This window comes from Balaenoptera acutorostrata, chromosome 6 (assembly GCF_949987535.1).
Source record: "Balaenoptera acutorostrata chromosome 6, mBalAcu1.1, whole genome shotgun sequence".
Taxonomy (NCBI): domain Eukaryota; kingdom Metazoa; phylum Chordata; class Mammalia; order Artiodactyla; family Balaenopteridae; genus Balaenoptera; species Balaenoptera acutorostrata.
In genome coordinates, this window is record NC_080069.1 from 105,855,353 (window position 1) to 105,876,235 (window position 20,883).

Below are 20,883 nucleotides of genomic sequence, written 5' to 3' on the forward strand. Positions count from 1 at the left end.
AAGTGAATCAGCTATACGTATACATATATCCCCATATCCCCTCCCTCTTGCGTCTCCCTCCCACCCTCCCTATTCTACCCCTCTAGGTGGTCACAAAGCACTGAGCTGATCTCCCTGTGCTATGCGAAGCCAGCATATTTTGAATACTTGTATCTGTGTTAAGTGCTTTTATAGAGATTCTCTGGCTACATCCCCACAAGTTCCTAAAGGTATGATTTTCCCAGCTTTACAGATGGGGAAACTGAGTCCAGGGAGATAAAGTGATACAGCTGGTAATTTTGACTCCTAAGTGCGTGCATTTAACCACCGTGTGACACTGCCTGGTAATGACTCACAGTGCCTGGCACAGTGGGTATGAGAAGTGGTTGCCGTTGTTATTAGTTTTCCCCAAATAATGCTTTCTTGCTGAAGTACAGCTTTAATCATAAATTCTTTTTTTTTTTTTTTAATTTATTTATTTTTATTTACTATTTTTGGTTGTGTTGGGTCTTCATTTCTGTGTGAGGGCTTTCTCCAGTTGTGGCGAGCGGGGGCCACTCTTCATCGCGGTGCGCGGGCCTCTCACTATCACGGCCTCTCTTGTTGTGGAGCACAGGCTCCAGACGCACAGGCTCAGCAGTTGTGGCTCACGGGCCTCGTTGCTCCGCGGCACGTGGGATCTTCCCAGACCAGGGCTCGAACCTGTGTCCCCTGCATTGGCAGGCAGATTCTCAACCACTGCGCCACCAGGGAAGCCCCAAATCATAAATTCTTACTTAGATAATCTTAAAAGCTGAGCTAGGCCCGTGCTCTCCCATGGAGGTGGCACCCATCCAGTCATCCGGGCCCCAGGCCCCCCTTCTGTCCACAGTAGACACTACTGAGAGAGCCTTAGCTTAGCTAAGTATTCTTTCTGGCAGAACCCAGTTGCAAACACACAAGTACAAACACTTCTGCAGCCACACTAATTACATGGCGTTGGCACACAAGATAGAGATTATTTGCTGTCCCTGCGAATGGAAAGAGCACTGGGTTTGGAGGCACAGAAACACGGACAAAGCCTTTCTCAATGTAAAATTTAAAAAACCACGTTACCAGTCAGAGACATTCTGACTTCTGTGTTCAGCCATCCAGTTGGCAACGGAGGTGAGCACGTGGCCTCAGAGAGCTCTGCATTTGAATGGCCAATTCTCTGCCAGCTAAGAACACGCTTTGGGGCGAGCTGCTTAATCTCACTGAGCCTCAGTCTCTTCATCCATAAAATGGGGATGACAACAATCAGTACCTCTGCATGGGGCTGCAATGAGGACAGACGAGATGATCCCTCCGGGGCGGGACTGGGCTGGGAGTGGTCGGTGAAAATTAGTGCTTTTGTGCTGTTGTTATTCTGTAGATTTCAGGAATATCACTGGGTGTGTGGAGGCAGGAGCACACACACCACATGCACAGAGAAACAACCCGAAGTCAAGGATTATTCACTCCTCCCTCACCTCCCGGGGGCAGTAAGCTCAAGCTGCCCAGTTTGCGTGAGAACCATTTTACAAAGGGACGACCCTCTAAGTCCTGTAAGAGCCACTGCAGTTGGCCAGAGGAGGGGGTATGAGGGAAGGAAGAGGTGGGAACTGGATTTCTGTGACTAAGCTCCAGACCTGCCCGAGTTTCAATCCCAGCTCCTCCACCTACCAGCTGTGTGACCTTGGGCGTATTACTTAACCTCTCTGGGCCTTGGTTGCCCATCTCTAAAATGAGGATGATTCTACTGCCTCCTCACAGGGTTGCTGGGAGAATTAAATGACTCAGCGCAGGGATAGCACTCACTAAGCACCCTGGTTGGCACAGAGGGAGCACTCCCCAGTTGCTGGTGATTCCTATGATTATTACTGTCAATTAGAAATACTCGAAGACTCTTCTGCCCTAACTTACTTCCTTCTATTATTATTGCTCCTTATTATTATTATTATTATTATTATTACTACCCTCACACTGCCGTACCTTCTGCCATTTCCACCATACTTTTACTTAAACATATTCTGAATGGCCAGGAGAATCCTCCAGGTTCCAAATCCAAAAGCAGAAGTGCTGATGTCACTGTGCTGATGTCAGAGACCTGAGCAGAAGCAGGGAGGGCTGAGGGCCTGGCTGCCAAGGGCCGTCAGTCTGTTTTTTTCCATCACGCAAGTTCAGGGTTATAGGGTCTCGTGGCTAACAGGGGAGGTCCTGGAGCCAATCCCTACTCCAGTTTCACCACTTTCTTGCCGTGTGATCTTGAGCAAGTGACCTCTCTGAGCTTCAGTTTGATCATCTTTGATGAAGTAGATGTACAGTGTCTACGTCAAGAATTGTTTAGGGATTCATTAAGGTGGAACATTAAAAAAGCGCTTAGCAGGGTGCCGGGCTGGGAAAATCACTCAGTGGATGTTCACTGTCTCCATTCCCCTCACTGACGCTCGGCCAGCACATCACCTGGGCCGCCAGGAGTCTTCGCTGCCTTCTGTCTCCCACGCCCACCCTCCCCATTCAACACGATTTCCATGCAGAGCACGCAGGAGACACAAATCCAGGTGCTGCGTCGCGCACGCCTCACTCTGGTCCCCAGATCACCAGCACCTGATGCCCACCTGAATGCCCACAGCCCTCCAACCACAAGAAAGACCACGGGCTTGGGGTGCCCGGGGAGGGACATGGCTGTTCGCCCTCCCTGCCACCTAGCCAGCAAGACTCTCTCCAAATCTTGCTCAAGATGAGAAAACGGACACGCTCAGGAGACACTTTTTCGTTTCTCCTTCTTGTGTTTTCTCTCTAGCGGACCGCAGAGAACATCATAGATACTAAATCGCAGTAGTAAAAAATGATAACAAGATGGCTAAGATACACTTGTGCTACATTTTTGTGCTTCGACTTTTGAGGAGGGGCTTCTCGTCGCTCTGAAGTAGCAACAACTTAGCCAAAATCTTAGAAATCAGAGACGTCAGCTTTTGAACTGAGAAAGGAAGCACTTTTCTAAGAAGCTGATGGTTGGGGCACAAAAGGAACAGAATGAACAAGGGTCCCCAAATCACTGTGTGCACAACAGGCCAGGGAGAAAAAGGTCTGGAAAGACACGCCAACGGCTGACAGTTGTCACGTCCCGGGCTGGACAGGGCCAGGGGAGGAAGGACTGCCACCGCAAACACGCGTCAGCGCGTGATCTGACTTTTCTACAACCAGCAAGTGCCATGTTTACAACTAGAAAAGTTAAGATTTTTTTCTTAATATGTATTACACTTGGCTAACTTGGTACCTGCCAGGATTCTCCACTGTGAACTTATTCTTTTTCCCTGCATAATTACAAAATATATTGGTAGAGATACTTTGAAACTATGCAGAACATCGTGTTTCTGCTTAAACTTCTGCCCACAATTTAGCTTCCATTGGTGCATCTTGCCTACAGCAATTAATACTGTAATGTAATGTTCTAATGGTGATTTTCTCTTCCCTTATTCCTTCTACATTTTTTCATGGGAAATTTTTCCTTAAGGAAGAGTGGTCGCTTCTCCCCCATTGATGTATTTATTCCGTTCTTTATGTAATGACATTAGTATGGATCCATGGATATTTACTGTCTTCTCCTTTGGCCATGAGGTGCTCTTTCAGGTTGGCTCTGTACACATCTGATAGGCTGATTGGTTGGTTGATTGATTTGGTAGCACATCTTTGTTTTCTGGTCCCAAAAGATACCCCAGGCTTCTCTGCCCTAGACCTGGAATTAATGACTCCTACAAAGAGCCCTGGTTCCTTTCATTTAGAGAATAGTATTTAGAAACTAAAATCTGAGTGCTAGTTGTACCTATTTTAATTGGGTACAACCCCTCTCAATGGATAGAGGGAGGAATTATATGTGTATGTACTAACTCACGCATATATACACATATATACGCATATATACACATCTATTGATTTCTGTATCTATTTATCTGTGGGTAAATGTATACATTTTGTTTTTGTTTTTTTGTAAGTGAGTCCATATTGATACCTCTGACGAGAGTCCAACACCACAGGGTTTATTCTATTTTCCCTTTCCTTCCTTGTAACTTTCTCTGAGAATGAGAAACCTGGCTTTCACTATCTAAAATGTACTTATTTTTTCAAATGAACCCTGCACAAATGAAGTAGTTTCAGAATTCTTAATCCATATACCTTTGAGAAAAAGAAATCTGCCAACTGGAGTACAGTGTCTGAGTACAGTTCGTCTTGTCTTTGCCTTACAGTATTGGTAGAAACAATGTTTTTCAAAATCGCTTAGGTCAGCTTCTTCCTTCTCCATCCCCTTTCAGTGTGGTCACGGGAATCATCTGTAATAGTTAGATTCCTTTGTCTTCATTTGTCTCAGTCTGCTCTCCATCTATCCCTGCAACAACCGGGTTGATTTTTAAAAATTTATATATAACAAAATTACTCTGTGTACAGTTCTATGGGTTTTGACAAGTGCACAGACTCATGGGTCTATCACTACATGCAACCAGTTTTCCATACAAAACCATTTCCCAGGTCTTTTGCCCATTTTGAGAGTTCTTTATACATTCTCAATATAAGTCCTTTGTCGGAAGTGGGATTAGAAAATATTGACTGCTCCAAGTCTGTGGTGTGTCTTTTCAAGTCTCTTAAAAGTGTGTCTTTTGCAGAGGGAAGTTTTTTAATTTTCATAATGTCCATTTCGTCAATTTTTTCTTTTATAGGCCATGCTTTTGGTGTCACATCTAAAAAGTCTTTGCCTAATGCAAGATCACACAGATTTTTCTCCCATGTATTCCTTTAAAAAAAAATTTATTTATTTTGGTTGCACCGGGTCTTAGTTGTGGCACGCAGGATCTTTAGCTGCGGCATCTGGACTTCTTAGTTGCGGCACGTGGACTCCCAGTTGTGGCATGCATGCCGGATCTAGTTTCCCGACCAGGGATCGAACCTGGGCCCCCTGCATCGGGAGTGTGGAGTCTTACCCACTGGACCACCAAGGAAGTCCCTCTCCTATGTATTCCTGTAGAAGTAGTGCAGTGTTGTATTTTACTTTTAGGTCTACGATTTATTTTTGAGTTAATTTTCATAGGAGGTGTGAGGTTGAGGTTGAGGTTCATTTGTTGGCATGCAGACGTCCAGTTGTTCCAGCACCATCTGTTGAAAAGACTACCATTTCTCCATTGAATTACCTTTGCACTTTGCCAACAGTCAGTTAAGTATGCTTTTGTGGGTTTATTCCTGAACTCTCTACTCTGTTCCACTGATCTATGTGTCTATCCTTTCACTAATACCGCATCCTCTTGTTTACTATAGTTTTATAGTAAGTCTTGAAATCAGGTACTAAGTCCTCTAACAGTGCTCTTTGGTTTCAGAATTGTTTTAGCTCCTCTAGTTTCTTTGCCTTTGCATTACGAAATTTACAATCAGCTTGTAAATATCTACAAAAAATCCTGCTGGGATTGGAATTGGGATTGTGTTGAATCTAGATCGAATTAGGGAGACCTGACATCTTAATATTCAGTCTTCCTATCCAGGAACACAGTATATATCTCCATTTATTTATGTCTTTCTTGGAGTTTTCAGCATACAAATACAGCACATATTTTGTTATTTATACCTGCTGTAAACTGTAGTGTTTTTATTAATATTGAATTCCAGTTGTGCCTTGCTAACATATAGAAATGCAATTGACTTTTGTATCCCTCCACCTTGCTAAACTCATTTATTAGTTCTAGGAGCTTTTTGTAGATTCTTTGGAATTTTCTATGCAGATGATTAGTCTCTGTAAATAGAGTTTTATTTCTTCTTTTTAGATCTGTATGCCTTTTCTTTCTTTCTATGGACTTATTGCACTGACTACAACTTCTAGTACGATACTGAATAGGAGTGGTGAGGGATGACATTTTTGCCTTATTTCAATCTTAGAGGAAACCTTTTCGTTTTTCACCATTAAATATGTTATCTACAGGTTTATGAAGATGCCCTTCATCAGGTTATGGAATTTCCCTTTGATTCCTAATTTGATTAGAGTTTTTATCATAAATGGACATAGAATATTGTTAAATGCTTTTTCTGATTACGTGGTTATCTCAGTAACATTGATTTTCAAATGTCGAACCAGCCTTGCATTCCTTGGATAAAACCCACTTGGTCACAGTATATTATCCTTTTTATAGATTGCTGGATTTGTTTTGCTAAAATTTTGTTGAGGATTTTCACATCTATGTCCACAAAGAATAGTGACATGTAGTTTTCTTGAAATGTGTTTGTTTGTTCTTGGTATTACATAATGCTGGTTTCATAAAATGAGTTGGGAAGCATTCCCTCATCTTTTATTTTCAGGGAGAGACTGCATAATTTTCTTCCTTAACTATTTGGAAGAGTTCATTAGTGGAAGCATCTGGCCTTGAGTTTTCTTTTTTGGATAGTTTTTAATTATAAATTCAGTTTCTTTGACACACATATAGAACTTTCAGGTTATCTATTTTTCTTTCTTGAGTATTAGTGGTTTGTGTCTTTCAAGAAATTGGTTCATTCATCTAAGTTAGAGAATTCATAGGCAGAGAGTTGCTTGTAACACGCCCTTATTATCTAAGGTTTTTTTTTTTTTTTTTACTGTTAGGAATTATGTAAATATTAAGAGGTAATTTTTGTTATCTTCATTAGGACTGCTGTAAAATCAGCCACAATCACAGATAAAAATACTTTTAGAGGATCCTTACTAAACAAGTATTCTGTAATAGCCACACCCTTTTCCCACCAAGAATACACAGACAGCAGCCTTGGAGAGTATTCCTGGCTCATTCTCTCCCAGCAGAACTATTTCAGGGACACATAGAGACAGCGTCAGCAGGCAAAGTCGAACTGCCCGATGATGGAGGGGCTCCGTCCAGAGGTGTCTGGACCCACCTCTCCATGATCCTCAGCCAGTCCTTCCCCTCCTTCTGGTCCTCAGTCTCTCCATGTGTAAAATGGGAGGGTTGGAGGCTGGGATCTATGCATATAGATGGATTCCTGCCACTTATCCTTCATCAGGGAAGAGCCGAAGGTGGCACCAAATGCCCATGGGCACCTTTGATGAGCAAACCTCACTGCGGGCCATGGCTGCTACTCAGCTTCTTCAACATGAAGGCAGGAGTCTCTAAGGGAAAGGGTCTGACTGCTCAGGCCCAACCCAGGTAGTTGTAAAAACCACTAACACCTCTTAGCAGGATTCACCCCTTAACAAAACTGCCAGCTCTGTGCCGTGTTCAGGCCAGGATGCAAATGAAGCAGTGCTCAAGATTGGAGCTTTGGAGTCAGAAAGACCTGGCTTGGGGCCTGCCTCAGCTGCAGCCACTGACTCCTTCATTCAAGACACCCACTGTGTGCCAGGCACTGTCTGGGCAGGGAGGTAACAGTGTGTAAAGAACACCAGTCTCTGCCCCATGCTGCTGGGATGTCAGAGGAGAGACAGTCATTAATAAATAATCCCAAATTATGATGGGATTACAAGTTCCTACCTCATAGAGCTGTGGTGAGGGTAAGAGCTGACACGTGGAGATCACCTGCTACTGGGTGAGTGTTCTGCAAAGGATGCCATCCCAGGCTTAGTCTAGAGAGCATCCTGGCAAAAGCCAGTCTGCAGAGGGGGTCAGCCCAGCCCAGCTGGCTTCTCCAATTTAGCTGACACAGAGCACACAAGACAGATCTGCAAAGTAGCAGTTCATCCCCATAGCCACTGAGACACCGAATGTGAAGCAGATGCTCCACGGCCGGCCCCAAGACCACAAGTAAGCACAGTGGTGACCCCAAGGGTGGGGCATTCATGAGACCAGAGATCCTGCCCCAGTGAACCCCAGCCAGGATGGAAGCGTGGCTCCCACTGGCAAAGACAAAATGAGCCTCCCACCCTGGAATGACCTCAAGGGTGAAGGCCGTGAAGCCGGGCAGGGTCAGGGACAACCACTCTGGGCTTCAGAAGCTTGGTGATCTCTAAGAAGACTAAGTGGCCTTTGTTGCCTTTCTCCGCATTCTTTTGATATTTAGCCAGTTTAGGGTACTAGGGAGGTGGTAGAACAAAGCCCATGGCTTTTAGAGGGCTTGAAGGGCTGGGGCCGGACCCCTGTGTGACCCTGAGCAGGTACTACACCTCTCTGAGCTTCAGTTGCTCTATTAAATGGCATTATTAATGCCCACCGCAGGGTTATTGGAGGATTAAATAAGAGTGTACCTAAAGTATTTAGCACAGTGCCCAATTCATAATAACTGGTTAATAAATAGCAACTGCTACCATTATTATTAGTTTTAAATGCCAGTCAATTCTGGCTGTCCTTAAAGGAACAAACAAAGTTTTATGGTCCATTCTTTGGTAGGGTTTGCTGGGGGCAGGTGCAAAGGAGTAAGAGAGGCCTAAAGATAAATGCCGAAGGGGCAATCAGCCCCTGCCGGGAGGGTGGGACAGTTCCAAGTTCCACGCGGCCGCCCCCCAGGTCCCCACCCCCCACCCCCGGGTGAATGCTGGGAAGTGCCTGACCTCCTCCGAGAAGCTTCTCCTCCCAGCAGTGTTGGCTGGACTCACAGCGCCCCTCAGGAGCTAAGGGAGTGGCTGGAAGCCAGGCACAAGGGGAACTGTTGCCCCAGGAAAGCTCTGCAGGGCGGCAAGGAGCCCTATTTACAAATAAAGCCTGTTCTTGGCTCTACCGCCCACACGGCCAAGCCCCTTTATTCCATTTCAATATGCCTAATTCCATGGAAAGTGCGTTGGCAACAAACAGAATCAGTCAGTCCTGGACGCCTGAGTGAGTGTAGGCAGGTGTTAGCATATGCGAGGGACCTTGGAGACGAAAGTAAAACAGTGGCAGGGAGTATAAAATGCTTTACTGCGGTGGGGACTGAAGATGGAAGAGACTTTACTGAAGGTGGGCATTTTATGAGCAAATAAAGCCTCTGACTGCCTGCAACTGAGAAGCAAACTAAAGTAACTGAAGAACTTCTATGGACTATTTTTCCTCTGCCTTGTTTCAAAATGGAAACCGCTTTATTGTTGCTGTTTCCATGACTATAAAACTAGTATTTGCTCCATTCAGACACTGTATAAGGATGTAAAGAATAAAATGAAAATCATCCATAATCTTCCCACCTCGGGATAACCACGTGTAGACGTTTCTCTGGGCATATTTTTGTATATGTATACAATATGCATGCGATCCTGATAGATGTGTGGTTTGGCAGTCTGTTTCCCACCTCATAACATACCATGGACATCCTTCCATATTAATAACTGCAGATCTCAAGCATCATCTTTTCATGGCTGCAGTCTTGGGTGCATTAGACACCCTGTGTGATCTGGCTGTTCGCCTCCTCATTATCATTTGGCACCTTCTCCCTGCCTGGCTTTCTGCGTTCAGCCAACTCTGGTCTTCCTTTGCATCCTGGAACACTTCTTCCCACTTCAGGGACTCAGCATTTTCTGTCCTTTCTGCCTGAAATTCTCCTTTCCTCTTTCACATAATTAATTTTCTCCTTTTAAATTTCAACTGAAATGTTTCTTTCTCCAGGAAGCCTTCCTGGATATCTACCACCAGACACTCAGAGTTCCATGTACTTCACCGCCTTGGTATTTATCACAATTGTAATTAAACAAACAGTTGTGGAACTTATTCCGCCCTTGTCTTCCCACTAGAAAGTAAGCTCCAGGAGGTCAGGGATTATGTCTGTCTGGCTCAGCTCAGAAGCCACAGGGCAAGTACAGTGTCAGGCACGCAGGAATCCTTAGTATGTATCTGCTGATTAAATGCAAGGAAGGAAAGGAGGCGCAGCCAGGGAGACCCGTTGCCTGCATGTAATGCCCACTTTCTTCCTTCCTTCTACACAAAAGAGGGATCTGCCAGCAGGTTACCTACTTTGGCATCTGTCAGTGGGTATGGGAACCTGCAGGTGAAGGAGAACGGATCACGTTCCTGTGCCTGGGCACCCACTGGTGCTCTCAGGCCGGGAAAATGTGCAGATCTAGGAGAAAGCCTCAGAGATCCGCCTGCCCAACCGTTCAACTGCTGACGGTCTGAGCTGGGAGACTGAGGCCCAGAGGGCAGGGGACAAGTCCACCTTCACACAGCTGGTCAGGGCAAGGTCCTAGGCCTCCCATTCCCCCCAAACAGGGCAACCCTAGGCTCTGTGAGGCCTGGGTTCAAATCCCAGTTCTGACATGAGAAAGAATTTGGCCTTTATCTCCATGAGCCTTGGTTTCTTCAACAGTAAACTGGAGATGGTAACACACACGTTATCACTGGGAGGCAGTGGAACATGGTGGTTAAGAGTATGGACTTGGAGTGAGCAGGTGTGAGTTCAAATCTAGCACTTCCTAGCTGGGCGACCTTGGGCAAGCTGCTTACTATTGCTCCTGAATCTGCCACCTGTCAAAGAGGGAGAAAGACATTCCTTTTTCATATACTGTTGCAAAAATTAGTAAGATAATGTGAAGCATTTCGCGCAGTCCTAACATAGTAACTGCTCGGTAAGTGGCTAACATGATAGCAAAGCTACCACCTGTCATTAATCAGAGGAAGAGAGAGAGAGAGAGAGAGAGAGAGAGAGATGCTCAGTCCTCTCTGGCCAGAACCTAGCGTGTCATCTCTCTTGCACGCTGCCGCTCCCCGCTCCCACTTTCTCTTAACATGGATTCAGTAAGAGTGTATTCACCACCAACAAAGTATGGAATCTGCTCATGCATTTGCTGTCACTGAAGACACTGCTTACGTCATCACACAACATCCTAAGAAGGACCAGAGGAAAACTGCCCTCAGGCCTCAGGAAGAGGAATAACCAGGCTTCTCCAGCACAGTTGGTCTGTTTTCATCTTACAAATGTCCCTGACCTGCTTCCCTCTTTGTGTTGGCTGCCGGGAAGCTCAGAGTCAAATCTGTGTGCTGCCTGTAGCGGTTTGCAGCCCCACACGGTAAGTGTTCTCGGAAGGACTCTCACCTCAGCTTTCTCTCTTTCTCTCTGCCTCCAGTTTCCTTCCTCCCAACTTCCTCACTTAATCGTTTAAAAAAATCTTTACTCTGTGTTTAGAAACTGACTTCAACCTTTTTTGAAATTTTGGGGAAAATAAATGGAATTAAAAATGCATACAGGCTAAATAAACACAACGTGCTATGCTGAACTGGACTGTATCCTAGAATAGAAAAGGGGCGTTAGTGGGAAAACTGGTGAACTCTGAATAAAGTCTGTAGTTTGTTTAACAGTATTGTACCAATGTTAGTTTCTTAGTCTTGACAAACGCATCATGGTTATATAAGGTGTTAACATTAGAGGAGGCTGGATAAAGAACAAATGGGTAATCTCTTCGCGACTTTTCAGTAAATCTAAAATTAATACAAAATAACAAATTTATTAAATACAATCTGCATATAGAATACCATGAGATTGTCTCCTTTTGGAGTCCCAACAAGGAATCAACTTTACTCGCTGAGAGTACAGCAAGCCGGAGACCCAGGGCATTTCAGAATCACCTACAGCCTACCAACGTTTGTGGGGCATCTACTCCTCTCCCCACCGCCTCCGAGGCTGGCCTGGTAACCAGCACAGTTCTAGAACCAGAATTCTGATTCCTGGATGGGAATCCCAGCTTTGCCTCCTACAGCTGTGCAGCTCTCTGAGTCCCAGATACTGCGCCTATAAAATGGGCTAATGGAAGAACTGCTTTCACAGGAGTGTTGGGAGGTTTAGGTGATTTTATGACATAAAGTGCTTGGGAAAGAGCAGACTGTCTCAGTCAGTCTAGGCTGTATAACAAAGTACCACGGACTGGATAGCTTATAGACAACAGACGTTAATTTCTTGGAGTTCTGGAGGCTGAATGTCTGAGATCAGGGAGCCAGTGTGGTCAGGTTTTGGTGAGGACCCTCTTCTGAGTTGCAGACTGCCAACTTCTTTCTCACTGTATCCTCCCAAGGCGGAAAGACAGCCAGGGATCTCACTGGGGTCCCTTTTCTAAGGGCACTAATTCCATTCATGACGCTCTACCTTCATGACCTACTCACCTCCCAAAGGCCACGCCTCCTAGTATCATCACTTTGGGGGTTAGGGTTTCAAGGTATGAATTTGGGAGGAACACAAACATTCAGTCTATAACACAGACCCTCAATAATTTTAACCTTTATTTTTAATGTCACTGTGAGTTTGTTCCTCATTTTTTTCTGAGAAAGAGATGCTATATATCGTTATTATCTGGGAAAGGGAAGGGAAACTCAGAGAGGTAGAGGGATTCTCCAAGGTCACACAGCTACTAAAGCAAAAGCAGCAAAGCTGGGATCTGGACCCCAGACCCAGAGCTCTTCCCATTACGCCATGTTTCCTAAGAGAACCCCCCGAGCCACGTCATGGAGGATGGGGCTGGAGTCTCACTCCTGTCTCTCTGCCACTCCAGCCTCATCCTTTGTGGCTTGGTGGGGGGAGAGGTCTCCTGACCACCACTCTGATCCGCCATGATCCTTCTTCTCGTCCGCATAGAGAATCCGCTTCCCTCCGTCAGTGGGGCATTCAAGGCCCTTTGTTAGGAAGGCACGACCTCATCTCGTGCCTTCTTTCCCAGCCTCACATGTGGCTAGTTGCCCATCCAGTCACACACGGTCAAACCACATAGCCCCTTCAACCAGAAAGCTCCACAGCCCAGCCCCTTTACCCAACAGCCTCTCTCGTCCCACAAGACGTGGCTCAAACGCCACCTGTACCCAGGGTCACTGCTGCTGTGGCATCCCTGCCATCAGGATTTAGCCCAAAAGCATGCTGCCATTTATCTGGGTGACCTGTGTCCTGAGTCCAGTGCCCTTGTGGACAGTCTCTGCCTCACTCACTGTCACCTCCCCCCCAAAGCTCTGAGCCAGTTCCTGGCCCTCCCCAGCGGGGGATACAGTGTAGCAGTTAAGACCATGGGCTTTGGAATTAAGACTACTGGGCTCAAACCCTGCTCTGCAACTGATCAGCTGCATGACCTTGGACAAGTCTGTTTAACCTCTACATGCCTCAGTTTCCCCAACTGGGAAATTCGGGTAATAACATACTACCCCACGGGATAAGGTTCAATGAGCTGATATGTGTAATGTCAATTATGAATGCTGGGCACACAGACAGCCCTCTTTAAAATGAGAGCTAATTGCTGGTTGCTCTGGGTCAAACGCCAGCCCCGAGGCTGCCCGGTGCAAACCCACCCCAGCCTGCAGCGTCCTCTCCTCTTCCCTCTCCGAGTACCACAATCAACCTCGAAGTCGGGGCCATCACAGGCCATCAGCAGTGTTTCCAAAACAGCAGCCACGGAGAGCTCAAGGTGGCCTGCTGCCCAGCAGCTCGCGGGAGGCTGCCCTGCTCTGCGGATTGCTAAGAGAACCCGGGGTTCGGGAGGGGTGGCGGCTCCTGCTGCCCGCTCTGAGCTCTGAATTAGAGCCGCGCAGCCAGGGGAGGACTCTCCGCTGGGACAGGCCCTTCGCGTGGGGGGCCCACTGCTCTGCCGGACGTCCCGTTGAAATCAGCTGCACAGGGCTCCACACACAGGTCTTTCCCCCCCTCGCCCCAGCACGTGCAGCCTGGCGCCCCATCCCCTCCCTGGGAGTCAGGGGTCTCTCACCTTGAGCCCGCTGCTTTCCGCTTCAGAGCCCGGGTCCACGCCAGTGATGTAAATGCCCAGGCCGTACTCGGCTCCTCCACGGATGGTGAGGCCCAGGGACCGGCCGTCCCCCAGCACCAGGTTCACCTGCAGGAGGGAGGGAAGAGAGTATTCGAGGGCCTGGAGGGCACCAGGAACTTTGGGAGGCAGCAGGCTAAAGACCACCCCCTCCCATACTCTGAAGGGCACACCTATTCAGGCCTGCAAGATCTCCTGGAACATTCCGATTTCTGCCCCAGCTCTGCCCCTGGTTTGCTGAGTGACTTGGGGAAGCCCCTCTCCCCTCCGTGGGTCACAGGTACAAGGGCGGTAAAAGGAAGGCGCTGAGGAGAGGACCTCCAGGGACCCCTCTGGTGCTAACACTCTAGACACTCCAGGTTTTCATGTGTTCCTTCCTCACACCATGGCGGCCACAGACTCTCTAGGCCTCCATTGGCTGCCCTTGACTATACGCCCTTCAGTCAGGGAGTACCCGTCAGGCTGCGGACCCTCCACCCAGCTCCCTCACCTCCCATCCTCCCACCTTAGGATCAAGGCTCAGTCCAGGTGCAGGGCCCCACCACCTGCCACCCCAGGGGTCTCCCGCCTCCCCAGGGGTCTCCTGCTCTGCCATCCATCCTGAGAGGCCACGGCAGTGTCGCTTCAGCAGCGCTTCATTCCACAAACACAGGGAGCGCCCACTAAGCGCAGACCCAGTGCCAGGCCAGGGGGTGTGGAGATGACCCAGACACGGGCCTGCTCCCAAGGGCTCAGAGTCCTGAGGGGCAGAGAGACCAGTAAACAAACCTTCACGGAACCGCGTGATCAGAGCCGAGTGGGGTGACTTGCGGGCTGTGTGGGTGCAGAGGAGGAGCAATGGTCCCGCCTGGAGGTGGGGTGATGGATGGGGTGCGGCTTCCTGGAGAAAGTGACATCTCTGACGAGATTGGAGGGTGGGCAGGAGTCAACCAGGCAAGGGCAAGAGGGGCATTCAGGGTCATGGGACAGCAGCAGGAGAGCACACTTCACACGGGACCAGAGAAGTGAGGCACTGTGGCCAGAGCAGGGAGCGCCGGGGGTGGGATGGGGGCCGGGGAGGTGGGTGACCGGGCAGGAGAGGCTGGGGCAGATTCAGGAAGCCTCGGAATCTATGCAGGAACCTGCAGGAACATGCAGGTTAAGTGTGCCTTGCGTCTGAAAGGGGAACTTACAAAAACAAGTGGCCAGAACAGCTGGAAGCTACCCCAAAAGGACAGAAAACATCCCGCAACAAGTTAAGACCCAGTGACATGTAAGGGACCTAAAGAGAGCACAGTGTGACCACCCACAGGAGAGGAACGGGTGGAGGTCCCGGCGGGCATCAGGGCAAATGTCATGGCGTTAGGGAAGCCATCCAACTAGCTTTCTATTTCCGAAAAGTCATTCATCTAAGAGTTATCTGCACCAGCCACCAGGAGAAGCTTTTTACATTTATTATCTTCCTTCTTCCATCCCCCCACCGCCGGAGGTCAGCAGGGAGGTGCTGAAGAGGACAGACTCAAGTCCAAACTGACCAGTGGGGGCCCGGCTGTGTGACCTTGGGCAAGTTACTTCACTTCTCTGTGCCTCAGCCTCCTCACCTAGAAAATGAGGATGAAAATAGTGTCTGCCTTATAAGCTTACTAGGGAGAGGATCAAATTGAGAGACAAATGTAGGCTAGTCTCTGGCCCACAGTAAACAATCGATAGATGTTAGCCACTGTTGGTGCTACTTTGCACAGGACAAAACCAGACAAGGCCACACAGCCGCAGCTGACACCTACTGGCTGGCAGGCCACTGTCGGGAGAGAGCCCTACACACAGAACAGACTCTACATGGTTTGGTTCTAAGACTGTAGACTCCGCAGCATGTCAGGGAGGCCCATCCCTGTGGGAGAGGGCCAGACCGTGCTGCCCAGTGGAGTGGCCCCAGCCCCATTAGTCCTGTGCCCCCATTTCCTCATCAGACACCATGACCACATTATAAGGAGAGCATCCGTGAGGCCCACAGAACCCTCAGGGGGACCTATGAGCAGTCACCCAGAAATGTCAGAGTTCTGGGAACAGCAGGCTCTGGGGACACTTGAAGTCGGACTTGGGAACAACTTCCTAGCCCCCTCCCTTCCCCAGTGCAGCTCCAGGGCTGGGATAGGTTTGAGGTAACCTAGGTCCACCCTGGTTCACCCTGGTCCCTCATCACATCCAGGTCTGTGTGTTTGGGAGGTGACAGTGTGGTAGCTGCCTGTGTAGACTCTGAAGCCAGACTGTGGAAGTTTAATCCCGGCAATGACACTCGCTAGGTGTGTAACACTGGGCAAGTTACTTCACCTCCCTGTGCCTCAGTTTTCTCATCTATAAAATGGGGAAAACAATCACAGCAACTTTATTGGGTTGTTGTGAGTGATGAATGGGTTTATCTACTTGGAGCACTTAGAATCATGACCCAGCAGAAGCACTCACACAGCGTCAGCTATTGTTATTATCTTCAAAATGTCCCTCTTGGGCAAGCCATGGTGCTGAGCTTGGGCAGGTATGATCTGGAAAGAATGAGGAAGCCTTCTTCATGCGAGAGAATGAACATGGGCTGCTTCTTAGACAGGGACAGCCCGTGCACATGTGAGCCGTTGCTGGTATTCCATCCAATGCAAACCAAACCCCAACTCCGCACTGGGCACAGATTCAGGGGAGAATCTAACTGGGTCCCTGTCCTCAGAGGAACCCCTGAGCTGGAGTATTGGCTGTTGATGGCTCACAGCTGAGTGCCTGCCAGGACCTGCCTCACCTAAGGTCACAGCCTCCCTGGAGCAGCTCCCATCCAATGACTAGTTGACGCAGACGAGCGAAAGCCTGACCCCTGCCTCAATTCAGGACGACCTTGCAAGTCACCCCCAGCTCCAGAGCTCCCGTGGGACCAGCCAAGGCCTCTGCAGAGATGGTATCACAGCCCACTCCTCCCTCTGCCCAGTCCTGTATTCCTCACGCCTTTTCTGGTGGTGATCCCAGGGCACTGCATTGCTGCTGTAATAAATGACCATGGATTTAGGGGCTTAAAACAATGCAGATTTATTATCTCAAAGCTCTGGAGGTCAAAAGTCTACAGTGGGTCAACAGGACTGCATTCCTTCTAGAGGTTCTTGGGGAGAACCCATTTTCTTGCCTTTTCTAGCTTCTAAAGGCCACCTGCATTCTTGGGCTCATGGCCCCATCCTTCATCTTCAAAGCCAGCAGTGTAGCATCTTCTGATCTCTCTCTGTCTCTGCTCCTGGCATCACACCACCTTTTTCTGACTCTGACACTCCTGCCTTCTTCTAAGGACACTTGTGATCACATTGGGTCCACCCACATAATCCAGGATAATGTCTCTATCTCCAGATCCTCATCTTAATCACACCTGGAAAGTCCCTTTGCCACGTAAAGTGACCTGTTCACAGGCTCCAGAGATTAGGAGGTAGACGTCTTTGGGGCATCGTTATTCTGTCTACCACAGGCACATTCCTATAAACCTCTTTCAGGGAAATCTTGGTCTCAGAGTCCATTCCTGGGAGCCTGACCACAGGCACAGAATCCCAGAAATATGACCTCCAAGCCCTGAAGGCCGAGGGGGTCAACCAGGGCAAGGGGAGGGCAAGAACGTGTGCAAAAGCTCAGAAACAGGACAGAGCAAGGCCCCCTGGGATCACTGCAGGGTTCTGTTTGGTGGGAGGGTGGCAGGGAAGGAAGGGATGGCACTAGCCTGTGTGGGGCAGTGAGCGAGGTCAACAAGCCTGGGCTTCAAGCAGGAGAGAAAAGGCTCAGATTCGGATTTTAGGAAGACTACTGGGGAGGGCTAGCAGCAGAGAAGGCCAACTTCTGGAGCTCCTTTAAGACAACGTGTGTGCCTTACGACGCTGGTGGGGTGAGGGAAAGCGAGCTTCACCCCTGGGGGAGGTCAGTGAGGCTGGCTGAGGACAGAGTGGCAGCTCCCGCCTCAAACCCGGGTGGACCCTTGCTGCAGGCTGTGCTGCTGGAGCATGGAACAAGCCAGGTCTGGCCTGGGGGCCTCACACCAAGGCTCCAGCCCAGTTCACTTGGTGACGTGGGTCAGTCCCTCCCCCATTCCCACCCCCACCTGGTCTCTCCAGCTCCGGGACATGAAGATTCTGGGGGGAGAGAGCAGACAGGAACCCAGGAGCACACAGACGGCTGTGGTCCCCGCCTTTGAATACTAAGGATGAAAACAAACCCCACTGCCTGCCAGTCACTTCCCCATAAATCCTTCACGTGGGAATAAAACAGAGTCTTCATCCCAGGACTGTAATAACAGACCTATCAACAGCAGGGTATCTGCTTCCATCACCTGCTGGAAACTCCACCAGCACTTGGCAGGAAACAAAACTCACCTATGGGAAAGGGCACTAAGCTGTGAGAGGCAGCCTGGCACAGTGAAAAGAATACCATTCCCACCAATAATAAGAATATAATGATAACTCACTAAATCAATTGGTTACTGAACGTATTGAGTCTTTCCTAGATCCCAGGCACTGTGCTCAGCACTTTACATCCCTTACTTCGTTGAGTCCTCTTTCCTCCTCTGTGGTTTCTCTTATTATCCCCATTTTCCAGGTGAGGAAAGTGAGGCCAGAGAGGTGAAATGACATGGCCAAGGTCAAACAGCTGGCAGAGCCCAGGCATTGAATTAGCTCACTGCACTGCCTCCCACAGGCCTGAGTTCGCATCCTGGTTCTGCCCTTTACTCCTGGGCAACCCTGGGGCAGGGCCTGTTGCTTTTCTGATCTTCAGTTTCCCCATCAGTGAAATGAGAATTGCACAGCTTACCCGGGGCAGGCACTGCCATCCCCCTTCCCACCTTCCTCTGGAACCCCAACCCTGTCCAGGAAGCAGCATGAGCAGCCTCAGGAGATGACATCAATAAACATTTGGGGACAAAAAAGATATGAAAGGTACCTAGCACCTAGGAAGCATTGGATAAATGATGGTTGTTACTGCAATGAATTACTATGCCCCAGGCACTATCCTCTGTGCACATGATTTATTGATTCTTGAAACAGCCCCATCTGGCTGCTATGACCATCCCCAAACCATGGCTAGGGAAGCTTAAGTGACTCACCCAAGGTTAAGTGACTCACCCAAGGTCACACAGTCAGGGAGTTCTGATACCAGGTGCGATACTGTGATTTATACTAAGAAATATACATTTTGTCTTTGTCTTCGTCCCTGGCACTGAGCTCCTGAAACCTTGGTAAATTCCTAAGTGATAAGACCACTAGGAGCATCTTTCATTCTAATGAGGTGACTCTGATTGGCCTCCTGGAGGGTGGCTGGTCACCAGAAAGACCAAGCCATGATTAGAAGCTTGGAATTTTCAGCCCCACCCCAATTTCTCCAGAGAGGGGAGAGGGGCTGGAAGTGGAGTTAATAATTGATCGTGCACGGGACTTCCCTGGCAGTCCGGTGGTAAAGAATCCACCTTGCAATGCAGGGGACGCGGGTTCGATCCCGGGTCAGGGATCCCACAGGCCGCAGGTAGCAACTAAGATCCCACATGCCGCGGGTAGCAACTAAGCCTGCGTGCCACAACTACTGAGCTCGCGCGCCTCAACTAGAGAGAGAAAACCCGCACACCACAACTAGAGAGAAGCCCACGTGCCACAATGAAGAGTCCGCGCACCACATCGAAGATCCCGCATGCCGCAACTAAGACCCGACGCAGCCAAAAAAATAAATAAAATTAAAAAAAAAATTGATCATGCCTACACAATGAAGACTCCATAAAAATCCCAATAGTGTGGGGTTCAGAGAGCTTCTGGGTCAGTGAACAGGTGGAGGCGTGGGGAGAGTGGTGCACCTGGAGGGGGCATGGAAGCTCCGCGCCCCTTCCCACATAACCTGCCCTACACAGCCCTTCCAGCTGGATGTTCATCTGTATCCTTTACCGTATCCTTTTCTAATAAACTGGTGCACAGTAAGTAAACTGTTTTCCTGAGATCTGTGAGTCGCTTTAGCAAATTAACCAAAGCTGAGACGGGGTCAGGGGAACCTCTGAGTTACAGCCGATCAGTCGGAAGCACAGGTGATAACCTGGACTTGGAACTGGTATCTGAAGTGGGGACAGGTAGGGGGCTGTTTTATGGGACTGAGTCCTTAACCTGTGGGACTGGACACTCTCTCCAGGTAGACAGTGTCAGAATTGAGTTAAACTGTAAGACATCCAGCTGGTGTCGCAGAGAATTGCTTGGTGGGAAACCACCCCCAAGTGACCCCGCCACATCTGGTGTCAGAAGCACTGTGAGTGTGATGGTAAAGGAGAAACACAGGAGGAGAACTGTAGGTTTTTCTTCAGAGCTGGTCCCAAAGGCTCCTCGCCTTCCATTCCCAGCTGGGCCCCACCTCATCTCTGCGGCTGCTGAAGGCATGAGCTTGGGGGAGCAGCCGCTGCTGCAGAGGGTCTGCCTGCTCAGCCCGGAGCGGGGCCGTGGGACCGGGAAACCACTGAGACTTGCTCCCTTGCTCATGGGCCAGTGACCTTGGCAGGGGGCAGTAGGGGACTTTGAGCCCTGCATTTTAATTCAGTCATTCATGTAATAAATACTTACTGAGCACCTCCACTGTGCCAGGCACTGATCCAGGCACTTTGGGCGTACCAGGGCACAGAACCAAGAGCCTTACACAGTGGTGGGGAGAGGAGGCCCTACCACTGTCTCCATGTTATAGAAGAGGAGATTCAGGCTCAGAGAGGTTATGTAACTTATCCAAGGTCACACAGCTGGCAAGTGGTGGAGCCAGGACTTGAACCCAGGCAGCCTGGTTCCAGTGTCTTACTCTCCCTGCCACGCTGACACCATCCTATCTAACTCCCACAACAGATCTGTTCCAGTTTTTTCATACAGAGGCCACATCTGTACTATAGAGGCTGGGGGTTAGCCCAGAATGGGAAGTTGGAAAACTGAACAACTCTGCACCCTATTCGCCTCTGACGATGTGATGGTGACTTGAGAGCAGACAGGACTGATTCCCAGAGGCGCTACCTGTGTCCTTCCCTTCTGTTCCTTCCTTCAGCCGCATGGGACGGTTCTCACACTTCAGTGTGGAGAAGGGCATTCCTAGCAAGGGCTGCAAAACCAGAACCAGCTTCAGTGGACAGCTTAGGCGGTTTTCAAGGGTAATTTTGCTACATGTGATTTTTATATCACTACTGTCCTGAGAACTCATTTCCCTAGAAGGTGTGTTCCCACTGGGGTTGAGGTTAGGATTTTTGAAGTTTGGCATGGGAA

The 20,883-nt window shown here is 48.9% G+C and overlaps 1 protein-coding gene across 4 annotated transcripts in view; it reads right to left on the reverse strand.

Annotated features, from left to right (window-relative positions):
• WHRN (whirlin) overlaps positions 1–20,883 on the reverse strand; it is an 89,021-nt gene that overhangs the window by 41,848 nt on the left and 26,290 nt on the right. For all 4 annotated transcript variants that reach the window (XM_057549412.1, XM_057549411.1, XM_057549410.1 and 1 more), the window contains exon 3: positions 13,577–13,702. In XM_057549412.1, coding sequence (XP_057405395.1) covers positions 13,577–13,702 — 126 coding nt within the window. The remainder of the gene's footprint in view (positions 1–13,576; positions 13,703–20,883) is intronic.